This window comes from Rhinoderma darwinii, chromosome 13 (genome assembly GCF_050947455.1).
Source record: "Rhinoderma darwinii isolate aRhiDar2 chromosome 13, aRhiDar2.hap1, whole genome shotgun sequence".
In the NCBI taxonomy this organism is placed as follows: domain Eukaryota; kingdom Metazoa; phylum Chordata; class Amphibia; order Anura; family Rhinodermatidae; genus Rhinoderma; species Rhinoderma darwinii.
Window position 1 is genome coordinate 37355033 of NC_134699.1, and position 23573 is coordinate 37378605.

At 41.9% G+C, this 23573-nt stretch overlaps 1 protein-coding gene across 1 annotated transcript; it reads right to left on the reverse strand.

The window, feature by feature from the left end:
- Window positions 1–1153: 1153 nt before the first annotated feature.
- Window positions 1154–23115, reverse strand: TOP1 (DNA topoisomerase I). Its single transcript, XM_075846329.1, has 21 exons — window positions 22851–23115; window positions 22332–22356; window positions 12380–12467; window positions 11519–11882; window positions 11212–11264; window positions 9854–9949; window positions 9695–9770; window positions 9488–9585; window positions 9296–9411; window positions 7934–8055; window positions 7729–7851; window positions 7291–7478; window positions 6721–6865; window positions 5939–6082; window positions 5632–5817; window positions 5445–5513; window positions 5198–5312; window positions 3568–3695; window positions 3348–3442; window positions 3084–3233; window positions 1154–2703 (listed from the first exon to the last, which is right to left on the reverse strand). The coding sequence occupies exons 1-21, from the start codon at window positions 22881–22883 to the stop codon at window positions 2601–2603; spliced, it is 2517 nt and encodes an 838-aa protein (XP_075702444.1). The 5' UTR covers window positions 22884–23115; the 3' UTR covers window positions 1154–2600.
- Window positions 23116–23573: the final 458 nt, after the last annotated feature.

The window sequence follows — 23573 nt, forward strand, 5'->3', positions numbered from 1 at the left end:
AGTTCTACCACTTTCTAATATATTTTGTTTCAATTCCTCACCAGTTTCAAGATTTTTGCTTGCAGTGAATAAATCCTTTACATTCACAAGCTGAAACCCTGTCCATACCTAGTCCTGCTCCCAGCTGAGAAGTGGACACTGGTATCCAGTCTAGCGAATACTTGTACTCAAGACTGATACACTGTGAGCAAAATACATCAGCAGAAGCTAGAGTACACAAATCTAGTAGTTTGCGTAAGGCCTCATGCACAATGCCGTGCCCGTAATCACGGGCAGCGATTGAGGGCACGGCCAGCTGCATTCTCGGCCCGTGCTCCCATACAAAACGCAAACGATACGACAGGTCTTATCTTTTGCAGTACACTTCTATGGCCCGGACACATTTCCACAAATAAACGGAAAGGTGTCCGTGGACAATAGAAGTGAATGGGTCCACAATTGCGGGCTGCAATTACGGACGATTTTTACGGTCATGTGCATGGGGCCTAAGGCCTAGACAGGATCCAATCGTATCTACTTCTCAGATGAGAGCAGAACTTGCCATGTACTCTTTTCACGTATGTATGTATGTATATATATATATATATATATATATATATATATATACATATACATATACACACAAACACGAATAAAAAAAACACGACACCCACCGTTGGTCGTTTTGGACGTATACCATATTAATTGGGTCCGGTGAAATTAATGGGCCCCCAAGTTCACATGTTATGGTCTTAAATGGGACAGATTAATTTAATAAAATGCTGTGGCAAGGCCATGTTCACACGGTGGAATTTTCACATGACTTTTCTGCATCATTCACATGACGTGGATTTTTTTCCAATGCGGATTTGATCGTCCACGTCGTGAACAATAAAGAAATAGTGAAATGCCCCTTTTCAACGTCGAAACCAAGCTAGCCTCATGTGGATTAGAAGATGATCAAACAGCAAATCCGTGCGGGGGTCAGTCTCTGCTTTCTGCAGCGAATTCTCTGGGAAAAATCCTTGTTGGATTTTCATGAGGGAAAATCCACTGTGTGAGAATGGCAAATGTGGACCAGACTACAGTATCACTTGAACTGCCCCATTTTTACTGGTCTTAGGAAACCCAGTGCAAAGTTAAGCAACAAGAAAGGAAGACACACAGGCAAATGCAAGTTGTAGGGTTTTATTTTAAATAACCTACGCTCAAGTTAATGGCAATTTATGATAAAAATAGAAGATTGGAAGGGAAATGTCTAAAAAATAAAAAAAAAAAAAGAAGGGGGAGGACTCTTCTGAACACTTGCTTTTATATAAAAAAAGACAAAAAAAAAAATAAAAAAAAAAAAGCATTCTAGGCAAAACAAGAGAGTCACACAAAAATTCTTTACAGGGCATTATTTTTCAAGCAATTTGCACAGAAAACTCACCAATTTTTTGCAATTGCTATTATAAAACATGAGGAAGTCCATAGTGTAATTGCATTCAAGTAAAATTATTTTTTTTAAAACACAATTCCTTCCAGGCAACCGATAATCTAAAATAGTAAATGAAGTCCTGTCGTTAACCCAAAATGGGCTCCCAAATAACATTCATTGAGCTAAAACGTGAATACCCCTAAGAGCAAAGAGGGACTGCCATTTAACTGTGGCACTGCGGTTCAGTCTGACAAATAAGGTTTCATAACAAGGTGACAAAGTTTGGTCTTCATTGCACTTCTAAAGTTACTCTTCACATTAAATATTCTTGGTTAAAATTTGCTGAAATGAAAAATTTTATTCAGATGTCCCCAGAAAATTGTACAACAGGTTTTTGTTTTGTTTTTTTGCTAAAAAAAGATAAAAGGATTAAATACTTGAAATAACGGTATAATATAGAGATTGGGCAAAGGAGGGAAAAAAAAAAAAAAAGTTTCAGAAAATTTCCTCTTTCAGAAATCCGACAAAAGAATCACATTTCACGTAATTTACCAATCCAAGCACAGGGATTGGCTTGAATATTTTTTCACTTTTACTGGGGAAAAAAAAAAAAAAAAAGGGGAGTCAAACTGACCCCGCTCAGCTGCCAGACAATAGGTCCCTCTCTTCAGTGTAACTAGGGTAAGGGGATATGTTCAGATGAAAGGGAAAGTTTATATTTTCTATTAAAATAGAAGTTATTGAAGAAAAAAAAAATTGGAAAAAACCCAAAAAAAACAATCTTAAAACTGTAAAAACACACAGGATAATCTTCTTTCTTTCTATAATACAGACTTTTTTGAAAAGCGGATTTTTTTTTTATGCCTGGTGAAAACCTCCCATCTTAAAACACATAAAAGCAGACGTAATCACAATTTCAGATATCCCGTTTTGTACATATGTATATACTCCTTGTCCATGGGACAATACTGAAGGCAGCAGGGGGATATTATCCAATGTTTATCAAGCAGGCTTTATAGCCTTTGTGGGTTTCTTTGCCCCCCCCTTAATCTGCTGCATATCCCCTTCCCATCTTAAACTAAAAAGTTGATAAAAAGGTAAGGCTCACAGCTCTCTAGAAAATCCACTTCTGAGGTGACATCCAGGCTTAAAATAAAATAATTAAAAACAAAATTAAACAAAACATTGTCTTTCGCACTCATTAAAATTCAAAGTCATCATCCGCCATATCGATCGCCCACGCAAACTTCTCTCGCTGAGTTTTGTTGTAGATTTTTTCAATAGGAATATCAAATTTCTTACACCTGTCAGGGATTTAAACACAGAAGAAAAAATAAATAAATGATTACCCCAAAAGTTTAGAATAGGAACGCCAATGACATCACCCCGACTTCAGACTAACGCTTCATCACTGTGCGACTACCCAATCCTAGATTCCAGCATAGCTTTATCTGTGGAGTGGGCAGAGGCCATTAGCGTCAGCCAAGCACGGAGTAAGACTCTGTACACATCTGCGTTCTGCACCCCTGTAGCAGTGTGTCAAACTGGACTGGAAAAATAGTGCAGCACGCAGCACTATTTTCCAGTCAGAAACTACCGACACCACATTGTAAGCCAATGGGGTCTGCCAGTCGTGCAACGTATACGGTTATAGATAGAAACCATGACGGAACAACATACTTACCAGGCTACAGAGATTCTTGGGTCCAAGTAATTGAGTTTGGAGGTTCCTAGAGCAATTTGTTTGTTCTCTTCTCGGTCTGTTGCTTGAACTTCCAACTTCATCAGCTGCTCCTCTACCCTTTGCACAGCTTTCTTTTTGCTTTCAACAAGTCTGCATTAGACGAAAATATAACATTGTAAAAAAAATAAAAAGCAGTAAAACTAAACCTTATTGGCCTTATTTACTATCAAACGGTAATGCAAAAAAATAAAAAGGTAAACATACTTTTTGGTCTTTTCATCACGCCTGACCTTAGCGTCTGCTTTGGCGCTCTTAAGTTCGCGCCGTGCATCTAGCAGCTGATCTTTTTTGGCATCAATCTAAAAGCCGCAAAAAAAATAAAATTTAAAAAATATCCTTGATACACAGCTGCATCCGGTGTAAAAGTGTACTTTCCAGGAGACTCGAGCTTTAGGAGTACAGTGTTAAGTAAGAGGGCTCGTACCTTGGTTTGTAAATTCATCATTGATTTTTCGAAAGTCTTAGGAGGAGCACGCTGATGGTTACACAGAATAGCCACCGCTCTATTTGCACGATTATAAGACAAAATTTTGGCAGGAACATTATCTTCAGCTGCAAAACAACAATAATGAAATCCGGAGTCAGTTATAGATGTGCTATAGCAAACAGTGATCGATCTTTATGTCGAGCGTACACAAAAAGTGGATGCTCACGGCTAAAAACAGACCCTTTAAACTGTATCCATGTTCCCATGGCCGCACTCTCCAAGGGTGCAGGCCACTTCAGGCCTGTGGGGAATCGGGTACTCCTCGTAATCGCGCCTTCCTGCGCTGTATGGCTAGCAGAGCTGCTTCATTCATCCTGGGATGAATGGTTTTACGTGAGTATTTTAGTTTTTGGAGTCACTTTCAGTATAGGGGCACTTCGACTGTGTTTATTCGACTATAAAAAACATGCTCTATTACTTTGTGGGGCACAAAGGGGAAAGCCCCGCACGGTTTGGTTTAGAATAGAGAAATTCAGCACCAGTGGAGATCAGTAAAATCTGCTGCCTGTGGTAAGCAGATTTCTATAGGTGACTGTTTGACCCTTTTTGTGGTAAGAATAGTTATGGGGTCACTAGCAGGATGTTTTTGTTTTGTTTTTAAAAAAAAGAAGCAACAGGGTGTGAAGTTTGTGTAGATGGTGTGGAATAGTTGGTAATGGTGCTGGAAAAGTGGGGCCCAAAAGATGACTGGGCAGCAAACTCTGCAGGGACGAGTTATGGCTTGAACTCTTGGCTAGATGAAGAAACGAGAAATTATAGAACTCCAATCATAGAAGACGTCACCCGCGAGTCACTGGATTTAATTAAGGTGTTGACTTATTTGCTCTGCAGAGCGCTTGGGTAGGACTGGTATCTACCACTATATGGCAGTAATATTGATCTTTGTATGGGTTTTTATTCAGTAAAAGTACGATGGCATTATTTAGTCACTATGTGGTGGTAATATCTTGTCATAATGTGGCCATATTTATCACATAATTACTTTATGACCATTTAGAGGTTGTGTAGAGTACAGCAGACTCTGCTGAGCAGAGGATATGGCCGATTTCCCCCGGAACACCAGCAGCCATACTGCTCAGCAGAGTTTGCTGTACTGTACACCGCCTGCCATGCCGGATTTTAACATCGGGAGAGAAAACTTGACTACTTAGTGTAGGACAGGCAGGCTTTGTACATTACAGCAGACTGCTAAGGACAGGATGTGGATCCTCATCTCCTCTGCAGAAGAAAACCTTTTTCCCTGGTACATCCTCTGTGCCGCCCGAAGTGGAAGCTACGAGAATGGAGGATGGGAATTGCAATGTGTACAACACCAAGTCGGGCCAAAGGTTTTTAAATTCCTTTTTCAGACGCCTCCTTGGGAAAACCCTTGTGTATGCCCCTGCTTGGTGTCATGTCGAAAATAATGTTTACATTTCCGTTCTCATCAAATGTATATGGTCACTGCGATATTTGCTGGTTTGTCTATTCTGCTCTACCATTTTATGCAAAGGACTTTACAACTAACATATCATAAAAGTATGTGTCACACTGTATACTTCCTACTGAGAACAAATATTGCCCTTACAGTTAGTAAGTTCGTTCAGCTGTTGCTGCAGGGTGATGGAGGCGTTGTACGTCCTGAACACTTTGGCTGTCAGTCCATCCATCAGATCTTGGAGATGCTTATTTAAGATACTTGTCTGATGTAGAAGAAAAAATGTTTTTTATTTTATAAAATGAGCAAATCTTCAATTAAAAACCATCAGCATTAGAAACCTGCATCTACAACACATTTCCCTCCAATTTGATGGTTTAGCAGAATGAACACTTACATTGAGCCTGTCAAACAAATCATCTTCTGGTTGTTTGTTTTCCATGAAAAGCTGCAGATTCTTGAAGACCTGATGCAGAACAGACAGAAACGTGAGCTAGGAGTCATGATGATATGGCCATATAAGTGCCCAGAGCCTTTAAACAGCAAAAAAAAACAAAAACACCCCATTCAAAACCAGTACCTACCCGCTTTTCCACAGGCACTTTATTGTAGTAACGGATGGAATCTTTACCCGGGAAATCAAACTCCACCACATACTCCTGTCCGTCCATTTCTGGATAAAGCTTTATGTGCTCTACTCTCAAGGAGCAGCAACCTACAGTGTCAGCAGTTTCCCCTTCTTCCTTTTCATTACCAGCTCTCAATGCAAGCTTTATTAAAATTGAAAAAAAAAATAAAATACATTTCTAATTACATCAGACAAGTTCAAAAAATAAAAAACGCATGTGATGCAGGGCCTCCCAGCTCAAAAGTCTGAAAATCAGCGTTCACCTTGTCTATAAAATACAAAGCAACAGATCTCTGCCTGGCCTTCATCTCCTTGGATTTCCAGTCTTCCCGATAAGTGTTCCGAATCTTTTCAACAGTTTTCTTTAGCCTGCGGGCCATCTCATATTTCTGCCAATCTTTCTCTCCCTAATAAAAGCAAAACAAACTAGGTCAAAAATCGAGAGAAACAAAAAAAGAAAATATAAAAAATAAAATAGAAACACACAAACTAAAGACTTTACCTAGTACTGGGGAGAGGGAATGACTATACATTATGATCTCCCACTAACTAATGTGAGGATAGATAGAGAAATTCTGTTTTTAAAGTAAATGCTAAAAAGCTTCTGTATAATTGTATATAAAAGGGTCAAATAGCAAAAAAAAGTAAGGGATAGCACAACAAAAAAGCAAAACAGAACCGTTCATTGGTTGACAGTCATCACATAGTGCACAGGAACCCCGGAATACTAGGCCGGGTTTCCCACATAGCTTAAATGCTGCAGAAACTTCCGCAACGGAATTCTGTGTGGAAATTCTGCAGCATAGTGGATGAGATGTTAAAAATCTCATGCCCACACTGTGGGGAAAAAAAAAACACAAAACAAAACAGCAAAAGGGTTAATATATTAACCTGCGGTGTGGCTTTAGAGACGGAATTTGCTGCGGGTACCAGGTCTGATACACTGCATAGTTTATAATGGAGCCTATCCTACCCGTGGGTGCCCGGCCTGAGCATAACAGATAGATAAGACAGAACCATGTAGTGCAGCCTCACAAATGTTTACCTTAATGCGGGAGCTGGGGTTCAGCATTATGTATTTGATAGATCCCTGAATATTTTCTGTCCAGGACACAAGCCAGGTAACCTTACTGTCATATCGAACTTCTTTCCACTTGTGACCAGATGGGGGAGTGGGAATCTTGGAATCTCTAAATAAGAGGATTTAGAGTATTTATTGAGAATTGAACCCATGTTCCCACATTCAGGATTCTGCCAGGATTTCGGCATGAATTCCACGACTAAATCCTGACAATTTGCTAACAATGCAATCAATGAAATGTATTTTATGTGCCATTTACATTTTCAGGAAAACACCCACGCGGAATAATGATTTTAAAGTTCACAACATATTAGTTATTAATGCGGATTCTGAACTTGCCGCGTGAACATAGCCAAGCAGCACCATTTCCTCTAAACCCTCTTAAAAAGTGCAAATTAGAAGCAATTTACATTCTGCATCATAAAATTTTATTTAGTCTGTGATCAATGCACAACCTAAAACTTGAATCCATGTTTCGCTTGCATTCCAGGGCGCAGCAGAAGTCCACATGGCCCTCCACTCTCCATTACATACTTGCTGCAGTTAATGATGATGTTCTCAGGCATGATTCTCCTCTTCAGCTTGCCCATTTTCGGATGGTCACCTCTTCCTCTAAACAAGCCAGGGGGCTCTATCCTGAAGTTAGCGATCCGCTCCTTATGGTTGTCCATAATACAGTAACCATATTCCTGAACCAGTCGCTCATTCTCCTCTTTGATTTTCTGAAGAGAAATTGGGATGAAGCTCATAAAACCGTTCACCAAGAAGACCATGGACAAAATACAGCCAGTTTAGGAAGCAAAATTGTAAAAACCAAATGAAGTCTATTGAGGTGCCAAGGTCTATACGCTAAAGAATGCTATTCAGATTACTTTGTACTGGTTACAAAAACCCCTGATCCATTTCCTTTAGGTAGGGGAGAGAAAGAGGAAGTCTGAAAGTAGACAGTATTTTTACACCAAGTCAAAATACCAGTTTCTCCTCCTTAGTCAATTGTTTCCTGGCCTCGGACTGGGCTTTGAAGTACTGGCTCATCTCATTGAAGTCACACTTGTTTAGGTTGGTAAGGAGAGTTCGTTCATCAGCAGTCATTTCCTAAGAAAAATTTGGTTTGTAAAAATTACAGCCGGAACAGATTAACAAAAACGTAAGATGTTTAAAAAAAACATTAAATTACCTTCTTCCAGTCTTTGAAGAAGTTTTTCCTGAAGATGTCCTTTGTAGTGTATTCATGATCCAACATTTTAGCAAAGAAAGTGGCTACTTCCTCAGCTTTCGGACTAAGCTTCACGTGTTTACCTGCGGTCAATAAAACACTTTACTACATTTTATTTTTTAGCAAAAAATAAAGGAACTACCCTTATGGAGTTTAAAGCTGCAAAACTTAGAGGGAGGATTTCACCTTTGAACTCCATTGTACAGTTTTTATCTAGATTTGTTAGGAAGTTCAATACCGCTGTCCATTGTGAGGTTAGATGGGGTGTCAGGGCAGAATAGCAATATTCATCCTGGATAGCCGCTCTTCAATCAAGATGCTAATGCAATCCAGGCACAACTGGTCACTTCCCAGTACCGGTCTGCTTACTCAATATTTATGCAGTGGGCCTGAAGGGGAACCACATGGTTCCCCTTCAGGCCCACTGCATAAATATTGAGTAAGGGGGAGGGGGTAGATGAAGGCAGAGTTGTTTTTTCTTACACCCACTTCATGTTATACACCCTATATCTAGTCCACCCCATCTTATAGTCCAGAGCTGCATTTACAATTCTGCATGCTTAAGAGCTGAAATCTCCTAACTTTGCTTGTTCAGTGCCTGCTTTGCACTCTGGGAAGTGTAGTCTTATACCAGGCAACAAATTCCTCCGTATTCGGGAAAGGCTTACTGTAACAACTGCATTATAGGCGTTCAGCTAACCTGTTCGACCTTATTCAGACGGCAGTGTTGGGTCCGTGATATAAAGACTGTGCCTCGGCAGAATTTCCCGGAAGGGAACACAGTTCGGGGACCCGGGCTTCTAGCATCATAGTTATCTAGAACGCTAGGAGTCCCGGCCTCCCCGTGGGAATAGTGTCCCACACTGTAATCATGTTTTCAGTACGGGACAGTATGCCCACGGAGAGGCGGGTAATCCTAGCATTATAGAGAACTATGACGCTAGAAGCGCTGCTCCTTCAACTGTGGTCGGTCCATGAAATACAACCGACAAGGTCCGTATATCACGGATCGAACACGGCCATCTAAATAAGGCCTAATGGATGCGTTTTTGGACATTTATGGTTTCCAATTGTAATATAAGCTGTAACTCAGAACCAATGCAGGATAAGTACTGCAGTACAGATCAAGTGTTTTACATAGAGGAGGATATTCTTTATGTCCTTAACAGGCATTAGCAGCTTCACACATTAAGAAGTTTTAAAACCATTTAAAATATCAGAAAGTCTCCAAAAACACTGCACCTGGGAAAGGACTAACATAAGCAAGAGGAATGTAAATACAGATGGAGTATAAAGTCCTGCTCATCAGGGAACAAGTCATACCATCATAATAAAATTTCACATTTTCTGGGAGAGGCTCATAGGGCGGAGCAAATACAGGGCCTTTGTGTTCCAGGAATTTCCATTTGACACCATCAGCGTGACGCTCTTCTTCCCACCTGTGAGGAAAACCAGCTGATGAGCAATGCGTATAAAGAACCTGCAATACTCAGGCCAAGCACGCTCCATGGTTACCATTTCCATTTTTCCACTTCTTCCTTCTTCACTTTTCTTTTTTTGCCTGCTCCCTCATGGACTTTGTTCTTACCCTTTGTTTTCTTAGGTTTGACATCCTAGAAAGAACACCAGAAATAAAAAAATAAATTAAATAAAAAAAAAAAAAAAAAAAGACAGAATAGCTTATCCTTAAAGTCCTTATCAAAAGAGATCTTTGTCGCTTACCTCCACTACCTCCGGTTTTCGTTTTTTGGCTTTTTTACCATCTTCTGTTTTAATTTTTTTGGGCTTGTAGTCAGAGCTGCAGAGGGAGATTAGTGGTTTAGAGAATGTGTATACCGACACTACAGAAACGTTACGAGCACAGCTCCTACTGCCACTTACTCATCTTCATCCCTGGTTCTCTTCAGTGCTTTGTTCTGCTCCTTAGGAGAAAAAGTGTAGCCTTCATCTTCTGGCTCATTTTTAATGTGGGGAGGACTGGGGAAGAAAGTCGGTACAATAAGGGGATTATGGGAGGTAAACGTTACCAGATATATCCAGATACAAAACATAGTGAATTGAAGGCTATGTACACCTTTATACTGCATTTTGTTTGTTTTTTTAAAAACAGGTTAATCAGTAGTTTGGTGTAACTTTATAAAAAATTTGTTTTGCTCTTCTTCGATACAGCGCAGCTGTATCGCTCGCTATCACACACACACGCAAAAGTCTACATAGCCTTAAAGGTTAAAAAGGCCTTTAAGAAAACTTAGAGGTTCTGTCACCACATTAGAAGTGCCCGATCTCCTACATAAGGAGATCGGCGCTATAATGTAGGTGACCGCAGTGCTTTTTATTTAAAAAAAAAAACGATCTATTTTAAACCACTGAGCGATTTTTAGCTTTATACTAATGAGTTTCTTAATGCCCAAGTGGACGTGTTTTTACTTTAACCAAGTGGGCGTTGTACAGAGGAGTGTGTGACGCTGACCAATCAGCGTCATGCTCTTCTCTCCATTCATTTAGACAGCGCATAGTGACACTGCGTTGTTCACTATGTGCTGTCTTATACTGACATATTAACGTTACTGAAGTGTTTAGACAGTGAATAAACATTTCTTCCAGCCAGGACGGGATGTCTATTCACAATCCTGGCATTTTGTTAACGTTTGTTTGGTACTTACAGCAGAAAAAAGCGTAATCTCTCTGTAACCTGTCATTTACAGCGAGATCCCGCTTGCTCTGCTGTAAGTACCACAGATAGGGCATTTATAATGTGGTGACAGAGCCTCTTTAATGTAAAAGTTCAATCATTATATAGTAAAGAGATTATGCAACATAGGGGGTTCAGGGTGCACCATGGACACTGGGGGTGCAGTCGCAGGCAGCAGACATTTTTTGCAACTGAAAATCAGTTCATTAAGCTGAATGAAACTTGTAGAAATCCATGCACCTGCTGCAGAAACAACTCCATTAAGATGAATGCCATTTTTTACAGAACGGAGATTAACTGGAAGCATTATCATTGAAATCACTGGTAATTCAAACAGAAGCTATGGTTTCCGTTTATGGGTTCCACTGACAGAAAGGTCTAGCGGAACCCATGAACGGAACCCCGACGCTGATGTGAACGAGGCCTAGCACACTGCATTGGCTGTGAATCCCCTCACCTTAAACAAGCCATACATTCAGGTTTTTGTTTTTTTATTCCAAAACTTTATTAGAGCCATCCTGAATGTATACACAAATGATCACCTTACCTGGAGAAGCCATTTTCTTTTTTAACTTTGGCACCGTCACTAGGAGATTTTAGCTGCAAGACAAAATACAGGTTTCCATTTATTTATTTTTTTTATAACCTTTTTATTGAACATTTTTTCAAACAATTAATTTTGTGGGGAAAGGTTTCCATTTTTCTATGAGAATAGTGAATATTTTGTCAGGATCACCACTAAAAGGTCTGCACAGAGGATCAATCGCATGAACTAGGTTGCAAACGAAAAAAAACCAACTGACTAATCGCATCCAACTTTCCAGTCATTTACACTCTGAATGATTATCACACACCTTCACCTCCTTCTTCTCTTTATCCCGATGTTTCTCTTTATGTTTTTCTCCATCTTTGCGCTTCTCTCCATCTTTTTCTCGGTGCTTCTCTCCATCTTTGCGCTTCTCTCCATCTTTTTCTCGGTGCTTCTCTCCATCTTTGCGCTTCTCTCCATCTTTTTCTCGGTGCTTTTCTCCATCTTTGTGCTTCTCACCGTCCTTCTCCCGATGTTTTTCCCCATCTTTCTCCCGAGATTTCTCATTGACTTTTTCCCGATGTTTTTCCCCATCTTTCACTCTAGGCTTTTCACCGTCCTTCTCTCTGTGTTTCTCGCCATCTTTGTGTTTGTCCTTGTGTTTCTTTTCAGAAGGATCTTTGTGTTCACTAAAGGGCAAAAGACACCAATAAAATACCTGCATATTGTCGTTTAAAACATTATTGAATGTGAATACACAGTGTAGAAGTTAACTTTTCATCGTTCTTGTAACATAACTGGACAGAACTCAAAACAATTGACATGCTATCCTTGGGGCACTGGTATTCTTAGGCAGTGCAGGAGCTCGTGTACACAGGTGGTTTTCTTTGGCCATATTCTTCTAGTAGAGGGCCTACATACAGCTCCAAGATAACAAAGGCCATCAGCTCCTGGAGCAGACAGAAGAGATCACTGGAGGGGAGACCCCAGAATGAGGGGCTGTGCTGAAGAGAATGCAGATCTAGGAGTGTATTACAGGAACGGAGTGAATCCTCATCCCCATAGGGACCTGCAATGGCTTCATATAGCGGCACCTATGAACTTTGTGTCAACACAGAATGGCACATATAAAAAGTATGTGATGAAAGCGGCTCAGCGCTGACTTGTCTAGGAGTCATCCACTAACCTGTTATTGTGCTTGGACTTTTCACGATCTTTGTCCTTCTTGTGTTCTTTATGACGATGCTCCTTGTCTTTCTTATGTTTATGGGAATCTGAAGGAAAAGAAGTAGTTCTAAAACAGCAGAGAGGTTTATGTACCCATTAATAGATCTGGTCTTAGCTGCCAACTAAGATGATGTAATGATCCTAGCAACACGGTCCACATTGAAGAAGAAGTCCACTATGAAGATGATGGAAGCTGGTACTCCATATACAATCGTCAGATCTAGCTTCCCAACTACACTACAATGATCAACTATATTGTTATATTATGGGTTCAACATAAGGTTTGGCATCTAACGCAAGGTTGGATTTATAGATAGCGATTGATCTGATCCAACCAAGAATGATAGTGGCTATGTTTAAATGGTCACGAAGAACCGTATCAAGTCAATATACGCGGCTTATAGATTGAGGCTACATGGCTTCCAATCTGAATATTTGGAAAGACTCGTTCGTGGCAATTACAGAAGGGAAAATTCTTTAAAAATGCGGAAGTCTCCAAAACTTGTGAAGCTAGAGGACAGCGTACCACAAATCTGCAGATCTCCTGCCCAAAAGAGGGTTTCAGATCCATATAAAAAATAAAATAAATGGAAGACCTCATGGTGGAAGGAGCTCTAAAAAGAAGCTTTATTCATGTAAAATGTGTCCTAGTCTATATTTATCCTGTAACATGTACATTTCATGGACTGAACTATAAACGGCCACAGACTTGAATCCTGTGAATCTTATGGCTACGTGATGAGAAACAATTACAGCAACATACTAAGGTTCTATTCACACAGTGCGGTTTGGCCTCTCGCCCAAAAACTGCATGCGCTTTTACAGTTCGCACGGAAATTGCAGGCTTTTTTTTTTCGGTGGGGGTTTTGGCCGCATGGCAAAACTGGACCTTGTCAATACACGCTAATAAGACCACAAATGCAAGAGCTTTACGACTTTCTGCATTTTTAATCATGCTTATTACAGGACAGCTGTCTGTTTTACAAAAGACGTATTCCCATGTAACTTAAGTTTTCATAAAACTTGACGTGCCAGAGTGACAGGTCAGAAGTTTTATTCCGAGCGCTGAGACACACACAAGCAGTGTACGGGCTTAATAGAAGGCTTAGTTTTAGCGAACGGTGGTGGTCTCAGCACTTGGCCCCCAGTGATCAAAACTTGACACTATGCGATCTCACTTTGGATATGCCATCAATGTCCGATAGCTGCGGGTCCCAGCATCTCTCCCGAGAACGGATGACCCCCCAACCCTGCTTGGCGAGGGAGCTACTTGCCACCACATTTAGTCAGACACTTAGTGGAGAGCTGTGTGTACTATGTGGTTTCTATAACATTCATAGAAGTAAATAGGAGTTCTGGAGAAGCTCAACGGTTTCTGTAATCTTGCCCACCTCTCCACTGAGCCACTGTCTCGATGCGGCGGCCTGTGGTCCATTTTTGGATATAGGCGCCGGTCCCAGAGCTCGGAGCCTCATCCATCAGACATTTATGGCATATACCATAAATGTCTAAGATCTGGATCACCCTTTAAAGAGAACCTTTCACCTGCCCATACATGTGCAGCATGTAACAGGCAGGGCTGTACAAACCCTGTCTCACTATAATTTTTTTCCATATCTTTCTCCATTATTTAGATATCGGTGCTGTTATATATTTGGCGCCCGATATTTAAATAAACCCCTGAACTGTCAAAGGGGCGTGTAATTGGCAGGGGTGTAACATCTTACCGACACTGTCCAACCAACGGACAGTGTCGCAGCAAGAGTTTGAGACAGGAGAGAGAGTGTGCGTGCAGCTCCGCCGCAACCACGGAACAGAAGAGAAGGTGAATTCTTCTGTTCCATGGCGGCGGGAACACTCACTCACTCTTCAGCTCTCGGCAACAAAGGACTCCAAGACTGTGTGATCTCTCACGGGAGATCACAGTTTTGTCATCCTTGTCTGCCGGTAGCTGAAGAGTGAGGGCGTTCGCGCGAATGCTCGCACAGCTCTGAGCTGCACGCGCACTCTTCTCTCCAGCTGCTGTGACACGGTCCGTAGCAGATTGGACAGTGCCACAGCGATGTTACACGCCCCCTTGCCAATTACACGCCCCATTGACAGTTCAGGGGGTTATTTAAATATCGGGCGCCAAACATAACGGCACCGATATCCAAATAACGGAGAAAGATAGGATTTTTTTTTTTTATATAGTGCCCCAGGGTGTGTACAGCCCTGTCTATTACATGGTGCACTCAGCTGCACACGTATGGGGAGGTGAAAGGTTCTCTTTAAGGAGATTTTGGTAGCTGGACAGAAAACCACTAAATTCACATCTCGTTTGTGCTATTCGCCAAACATATACATTTTTTTTTTTATAAAGACCTGGACCATTGAAAACGTATACAAACGTGTACCATTTTCGGCTTTTTCTTTTTATAGCGTTCACGTTTATCGTATACTCATCTGTATACGTTTGTCTGCTTTTAACCTTAAAAAGAAACACTTTTTTTAAATGAACACGGATAGATTTACTGTATGTAAGTGGATACAAACGTATAGTATTACGTTTGAATACGTCATCCGTTGAGATCAATGCTAAAAAAAAAACCATCACATACATTTTTTTTGGACGTACAGAAAAAACGTAGCAGACTACGCTTTTCAGTTCTTTGAAAGAAAAAAAAACCAGTATCCCAACGTAAACCACGACAAACAGACCAAACCGATGCGATTTTGGTCTACGTTTGACCCATTATAGTCTATGCATACGCCAAGCTATACGTTTCAAAACTTTTTTAGGGTTTCTAAAAGTATACGCTCGGCGGATAGCACAAGCGCGATGTGAATGGGGCCTAACATGTCCAATAAAGCAGAAAAAGGTGGATGTAAATATTCCCATGTAGAAGAACAATTCATTATGTGTGCTATCGGAACATTATGTAAAGTAGACAGACACTTTCCTTTCACAAGTTAGAGAGTCACTATTTACGGTCATCACTTGAACGGTCTGGTCTGTACATATCCGCACAGAAGACGTTTACATAGTGGTGTCACATATCAAGAGCTGTCCAACAGCAAACGGCAGGTTAAACTCAGTTTCTGGGCATATATTTCTACAGTCCTGACCTTCTAAGGGTATATTCGTAAAAAAAAAAAACGCCCAAGAAAAAGTGCATGTCACTTCTTGAGCCGTTTTTCATCGACTCTAGAAAAACAGCGCCAAAAACGGACATAAAAAAAAGCAAGAAAAACGCGAGTTGCTAAAAAAACAGCTGAAAACCGCTACATATTTTAAGAATTTAGTAAGCGTGTGCACATACTTTAAGGCCTTATTCACACGAATGTGTATTACGTCCGTGATACGCGCGTGAAAATCAGGCGCGTCGCACGGACATGTTAGTGAATGGGGCCGTTCAGTCAGTCCGTGATTTTCACGCAGCGTATGTCCGCTGCATAAAACTCGCGACATGTCCTATACTTGCCCGTTTTTCGCGCATCACGCACCCATTGAAGTCAATGGGTGCGTGAAAGTCACTTCCGTGTGACACGCGTGATTCTTGCAACAGTAGATAAAGAAATGAACGAAAAAATAAACACTTCCTTCATTTCTTTTTCTAAACTTAAACCATGTGTCATGAGCATGGCATATGTGTGAAAATCACGCAGCACATACTGACACGCAACTGCAACGCGCCCAAAAAACCACTGCAGAGTTTTTTGCGCGCGCAAAACGCACACGTTCGTGTGAATAAGGCCTAAGGGTATGTGCACACAAAATCAAAAAAGTCTGAAAATACAGACCTGTTTTCAAGGGAAACCAGCTCCTGGATTTCAAAAGTTTAAGCTACTCGCGTTTTTTTTTACAGCCATTTTTTCTATCGAGTCTAAGCAAAATGGCTGAAGAAGTGACATGCACTTCATTTTCGCAGCTTTTTTTTTTTTTTCTCTTTTACACAGCCGTTTTGAAAAACGGCCGCAAAGAAAACGGCCCATCGGAATAGAATTCAATAACCATTGAATTCAATAAGCAGATGTCTGTAGGCGTTCTGCTTCCGATTTTTTAGCAGTTTTTCGGGACGTTTATGGCCCAAAAAACGCCTGAAAACACTCCGTGTGAACATACCCTAATGTTAACATTCTCTGTATTTTTACTGGTTTAGCATGCCACGGATGTTTCTGCACTATATAGTATAGTGGCATGATTTTGGTGCAAAAGAATCCAACCCGCTTCAATGTTGTTAAAGAGGATCTGTCACTAGTTTAGTAATGCCCCATCTCGTAGCTAATCTAATAGGCGCTGCCACACTGATAATACTAGTGAAAATTGTGTCCCAAAACGATTTCAAAAAAGTTAAGTTATGATTTTTTTTTGTAAATATGCAAAATAAGGCTATACTAGACAAGTGGGAGGTAACGCCAGTGAGTCTCCGGAGGTGGAGCTACCTCACCGCCTCTGACGCTGTCCTATCAGCATGAAGCTGCCTCACACAGTGTAGGAGACGGAGGCTGGAGGGAAATCACTTAAAATACCCATATTTTTTGAAGCGGTGAAGCACCTAGAACAGTGCTGGTGGCATATGAAAGATGAGATTTTAATATTTCACAAGGCACCAGGATCGCAGTTCTAGCTATGAAACCACTGGAGATATCACCAGTTGGAAACAGTAGGTAATGGAAGCTGTATACTATACGATCACACACTGTTGCTGGGCTGGGAAGAGGAGAACTGTAGGATGCTCGTTGGACAGCGTCACAGAAAACATTACACCGCCCAGAGTGAAGAGTTACCTCCCATTTGACAAGTATAGCCACATTAGCATATTTAGGTAAATACACAACTTTGCAAATACGTTTTTGAAAAAAAAAATTACACCGTAGTGATCAGCAACATAGCGCCCATTAGATTAGTTAGGAGATCGGGCATTAATAAACTAGTAAAGAGCCTCTAACAGGCAGCAACTAGATCTAATGCAAAGTGCTAACACTTCTAAATATTTGGCCATTCCATACAGTTCTGTTGCAGCCAGGAATTAGAGGCTGGACCCAGGTATTGGGGTGCCACTGCGGTTATTGGCCTCCACCATCTAGAAATGGCTATACTTGCAGACAAATCCACCTGGACTCAGACAGCATAAAAATAAACCATCCTCTGAACACAAAAAAAAAACATAACAGGATGTTCCACATGACATGTCACAGGAGGATCCCTACTGATGACGGCGCCGTGACCACATCCCAAACAGGGATCTCAATCCACAACTGCTTCATAGGTTTTGTCTAAGCACTAATGTCACCATTTAATTCGGTATCCACAAATAGTTATTTTATTAAAAACATTCCTCCACATAATAGTACTTCATGGTCATTATCCATCTAAGGGCTAGTTCACACCTGCATTAGGTATTCCATTGTTCTGCAAGGGAATAACCAGAAGAAACTGTTCCATTGCCACACAAACACCACTGGCAGAACTCATTGACTTCAATAGTTTCCGTGGATTTACCGGAAACAATAGCGAAGCATGCTTCGCTATTATCTCTGCCGGGGGCCACTAACGCAGCCTGCCGTATACTAGTCAAGTGAGGTGCGAACATTGCAGGGCAAGGATGACTCGGGCACACAATACTTCATCCTTTCAGGACAGCTCTTCATTACAAGCCTCAGCTAGGCCAACAGAAATAGGATCCAATGCTCCTTGTGCACGGTTCACCATGGACAGCAATCTGTGATGCCAACAAATATCCAGCAAGCAGCTTTTCAGAATAGTTTTTATTAATGAGTCTCTACGCTCGCCTTTACTAGGAGTTAAATAGTGAACATTTTATTTTTCTACAATCTGTATTCACTTGGGTTAATAGAATTGGCTTGATAGTTGGAAAGCCTCATTCCTGGAGCTATCTGCCACCCGGGAGGGATTATTGTGGCTTCTACCCAACCAAGTGTCGTGCCACACGGATGTCACTGAGATCAGTTCCAAATATATTCCGCATGATTTTCAAGTCTTATCAGAGAGTGAGGGAATTGAGAGGGCTGTATGTGTATGAATCAGGTGAATTTGGGAAAACCTCTGCTCTTACATGATATACTTGATGAATCCAACTGGAAGGAGAGAGAAGAAACTAAACGTAAGCGACATATATGACAGGGCGACGTGGTCTTACATAAATTTATTTATTTACACATACACATGATAATTTAACGTATTTTCCTGCAGAGCAAGTATCAGAATTGTCCCTTTCACACACAGGACCTAAGGGACCATCCGGATAAGAAGTATCTTCAGGGACAACTGTGCATGTAAAAGACAAGGGTTACACACATAGAAATGGATGATGCAGTCATATGGGTGGCTCTCCATGCAAAGGAAAATGGAGAAAGTCCATAGGACAGTTATTGTGCGATGTGGGCCGGTGGCTCGGACTGCGCTCTTTAAAGAACAGTGGAACTATGAGGACACCCTGCTGTGAAGGGATGGCGAGATAACAGCATTGTTTGCAGGGTGGTGCATGGTGGAGGTCCAGGGGCTTGTGCTTGGGACACTTGCAGGATTTTGAGAAAATACAGAGTTGTGTTCATATGAAATGTCGATTTAATTGGTTAACCCTAGACATTCACACGGCTTCCATTCAGCTCTACCCACATGGTGATGTAGTAAAAATACTTTACTAATAATAATTGCCACAACCACACACACATACATACGACATTCTATTGGTGGAATATAAAGTCTTTATACATTTGCAATTAGAACACCAGTTTTTAGCATCAACATTGAGTATCGGTACTACCAGCGGAGCCAGGAGGAGGTCTAACATGTCAAGGGTGTTCGGGTAGACATCTGTCTACTGCTGCCGGCACGTGTGTATGTTCTGTCCATTTACACAAAAATAACTAAACCCCAAGCCAAACTGTATGAATAGTAATATAAAGGATCATCGAGTCGCCGTTCATAGATTACGAGACGTCATACAGCGCTATATATTTATATTGACTCGTCATTTGTGAGCGTTTCTCTCCATACCTGGTGCATGTAAGCAGCGGTTCAACTTTTTCAGAGATCAGGTTACATTTTAGAAATCCTAAAAATTATAATTTGTCATCGTATACCCAGATTCGGACAGAAAAAAAAATAAAAAAATTCAGATTGCAATTACCATCTGAAATAGTGCAGCGCTATTACATTACTATTAGCACGGTCCTGCAGTGTTCGAGATTCCCGCCCGGTCTACAATGGCAGATATACAGCAACAAAGCTGAACAGACAACTGGCAAAACAGACTTAGTGAAGTAATAGAAGTACAAAAATACAGAAACAGACCTCACAGGTGAAGGCCAAGTTCACCTACATAATTGCATAAAGCCAGCAGTAAAACGGAGGTGCCCTATATGTAATCTCTACTTATAGCCATGTTGAGGGAGCGCCTCTTCACTTTAAAATGCTTTATACAACCAGCATGGACTTCTGCTGAATGCACAAGTATGAGACCAGCTGTCCAACACACAAGACATAACACAGTTTGGCTACTTTATCCAAGGGAAAAAAAATAAAAATTATTCCAATAAAGTGAATAGATTCCTTAAGTGTACACGCACACGTTGCGTAATTTGGTGCAGAAAATTCGCAGGTAAACGCAATAGTTCCGCAGCCAATAGTGCGTCTTTAAGTGTGTTTTTTACATTTGATGCAGAAATACACACACTAGTCAGATACAATTCGCAAGATAAATTGACACGATTCGGATTTTAAAATACGCACCACAGGTCAATTTATGCAAAGAAAAAATAATAATTCTGCAGCGTGTAGATAAGATTCTGTTCACTTGGCGGATTAGGTATGACACTGCAGATTTGCCACAGGGAAACGCGTGTGGCAAACCCACATGGTGTGCATTTGGCCTTGGCTTCCACTTTGAGCCATTAAAAATGTATCAGTGAGATGAAAAAGGAACCACAACTCTGCTGCGAGGTCGAGCAGCAGGTTTAGGTTGTAAGGAACAGTTACAGCAGTGACCAGAACAGCAGAGAAATTCCCATTGTGTGACTCCAATCTAAATAATTCCAAACAAATAAAAAAAAATTAGTCAGAGGGGTTAATCTGAGCGTCCATGGTCAGTCTCCGTAGGTGAAGCCATCCTTTCAGTAAATGACGACTCCGCGTAGGCCCTTCATACATGACCGATGGCAACCAAAGGCCCAAACCCTCATGAACAAGTGTTGGTGCCCTTGACTAGTCTTCTGAGGGCCACATGCTACTTGGCATGAACGTGACATAGGCCCATCTATAAACGACAAAGCCACTGTATTAGACTGCAAAAATATCACTAACCAACAAAAATGTATTAGAAGTCTGCCCAAGAGCGAGCGGTGGGAAAGTAGCAGCGGGTGATGTATGGTGGCCCCAACATTGGCATGACGATCCTTCTATTATAGCAGGCAACAGTTCCCAGACTGCGCACAAACCTACAGAGTTCCACCGAGCAGTTCAACGAAAAGGTTTTCAGCTCCAGGCAACGTTTCCTCCACTACAATCTGCTGCAAACATGGCGGATATCGCTGGGTCATTTCTCAGTCAATGATTCCAACGGTCTGGAAAATCTTCTAATCTGGCACGTTAGAAAAGAAAACCTCATGCTGAGGAAGAGCCGGCCAGACCCAGGCAGTAGTGGCGGCTTTACTGGCAGATAAATATATATATGAGCAGTGTATATACCAAGGTCTCACCAAGTTATGTGCTCTGCCACCCATGCTGCCAATGCTACCTACTGCACAGAGTTACAGTAATCTGGAATATTTATTCATCTGGTTTAGTTTGCTGGATTATCAGAAGTTCTATTATAACGTGCGTGTTTTCTACGTATCTGATATACTAATATTATATTTAGGAGAATATACATCCGTACTGCAGTGACAAACATGTATCATCAATTATTGTATCTGTATACATAAAGTAACGTATAATTAGGGACAACACCGGCGACGCATTATCACGTGCACTTTCTGTAATCTATCAAATAACCTACATATTATAGTAATCTGTCACCTGGAGGGAAAAATAAATAAATAGCTGAAAATACCGGTTCATAGAAAAGCTGGGTGACAACTAATATGGTCGCTATCACCTCACCGGCAGGGATCCGCACCCAGCTTTCTCATGGACAGCACGTCTGCCTGCTTCTACGTCCTCAGCGCCATACCAAAAAATACTTCAGGCAGATTTGCCATTCAGGAGTTTGGGAAAGCAAAGTTAGGCTTCAATGGCAACTGTATAATTTATTAGTAATAAGTGGACATTATAAGACTTCACACTTGTAAAACTACAACCTCCCAGCATTCCTTGTAAATACAACAGCTGGAGAGGCACATGTATCGTTAGTTTCTATATGGAAGTGATAAAACGTCGGCTGACAGGGAGGATGAGGGTGTATCGATGGGAAATGTACACGTTGTGCCGTGTTTTCTGTAACAAGCAGCAGCCATGTCAGCCCCGCAGCCCAGGCCTGAGCCTCCCTCACACAGACACACAGGCAGAGAAAAAGAAAATGGCGCAGAGACTAAGTCCCCACCGACTGATTGCTGACTTTCACACGGGGAAAACACAAGGGAAACAAGGCCTGAGTCATTCGGGGAGTCGGGGAACGGGGAGCTCGGTCCGGGCTGAAGCAGAATATCGTGTTTAATGGCAGATACGAGCCCGGATGGGCGAGATGTGAGGGGCTGGAGGTGAACAAAGGAGCCGGTGAGCGAGGAGACGGGACTTAGTCTCTGGACGCCATGTCTGCCCTTTCTAGAGGAGGAAGGAGAGTGAAGAGGAGGGGGAAGGGAGAGACTAGAAGGGGAAAACAGGGGCCCACACCCCAGCAAGACACACTCCCGATACTCCACATTGTACCCCACACCTCCAGATTACACGGGGGCCCCCAATTACTCACCGTTCGCCCGAAAATTCGCGTCAATCTAAGGAAAAAGGGAAGAAGAGAAATCGGGGTGAACTTGTAAACCAGGGGTATTACGTGGTAAAGGGGGTCACATATACCCCAGATGTGCAACTCCATGGGGCGCTCATACCTACAGTAACAAGTGGGGTGCCCCAAACCAGACGACAGCTTCTCTACAGTGTGACCCCGATATACACTATGTATGGGGGAACTACAAAGTTTAGAGCCCTAGCAATGTTCTGGGGGTTCCCTGGAGATGGGCAATAATAGGAGAGCCCCCCTCCCCATAATCTATATATAGAGTAGTCAGTGAGTTACATTGTAACATTCACGGTCATTAGAAGTAATGGGAAAAATTGTACAGGCAGGAAATACAACTACTTCTCAGCGTGCACAGTGCAGACATCGCTATGCAGGAATCTAGGGGGCACTAGGGGGCATCCATACATCCCCAAGCGATTTGCAATGAGCCATGTGGCTGGGGCACTGCCATAGGGTGGATAAGGCACTTACCTGGGAGTCGTTCTGACTGTTATCCCCACTCATGGTCACGAAGTACAGAAGGGGACACTGAATGAATGGGGGGCTGCTGGTGGTAGCAGAGCTCTTGTGCTAGACGAGGAGCACACCGAGGCGGCTGGCAGGAAGAGGAGGACTGCGGAGTGGTGTATTGTGTGGCTGGGGGGGGAAGAAGCCGGGCACAGCCAGGAGAAGCCAAAGCAAAATGAGAGTGGGCAGAGACGCTCGGCGGATTGTGTAACAACTAAGTCCCGATTTGGCCTCAGTGCGCAGGCGCAGAGAATTTAAAAGGACAAGGAGGAGTATGGTGAGCGAAGGCCGCGCCTCTTCCGCGCACTAGAACTTCACTCCCGGCTTAGAGCTGATGTCACACGGTTACTCCAGTGATCGCGTCCTTGTAGGATCAGGTTGGGTTTACGCGGAGCGCTCTTGGCTCCGATCAGATGGACTTTGCTCCGTGATCTATGATTAATTGTAGGCACATCCTGATGGGGAGGATATTAACAGGAAATATTGTTCCAATTTTACACCCTCTCCACCATGATGGGGATCGCTCTTGATCTACATCTGCGTTCTAAGATCATAGTGATTATGTTCTGATGGGTTGTGATCCTTTACATAATTCCTACCTTTTAAAATAAAAACACCCCTCTACTGTAACAGTAAATACAGAATGGACGTGTCAATTTAGGGGCCCCAAGGTAGCTCCATAGAAGA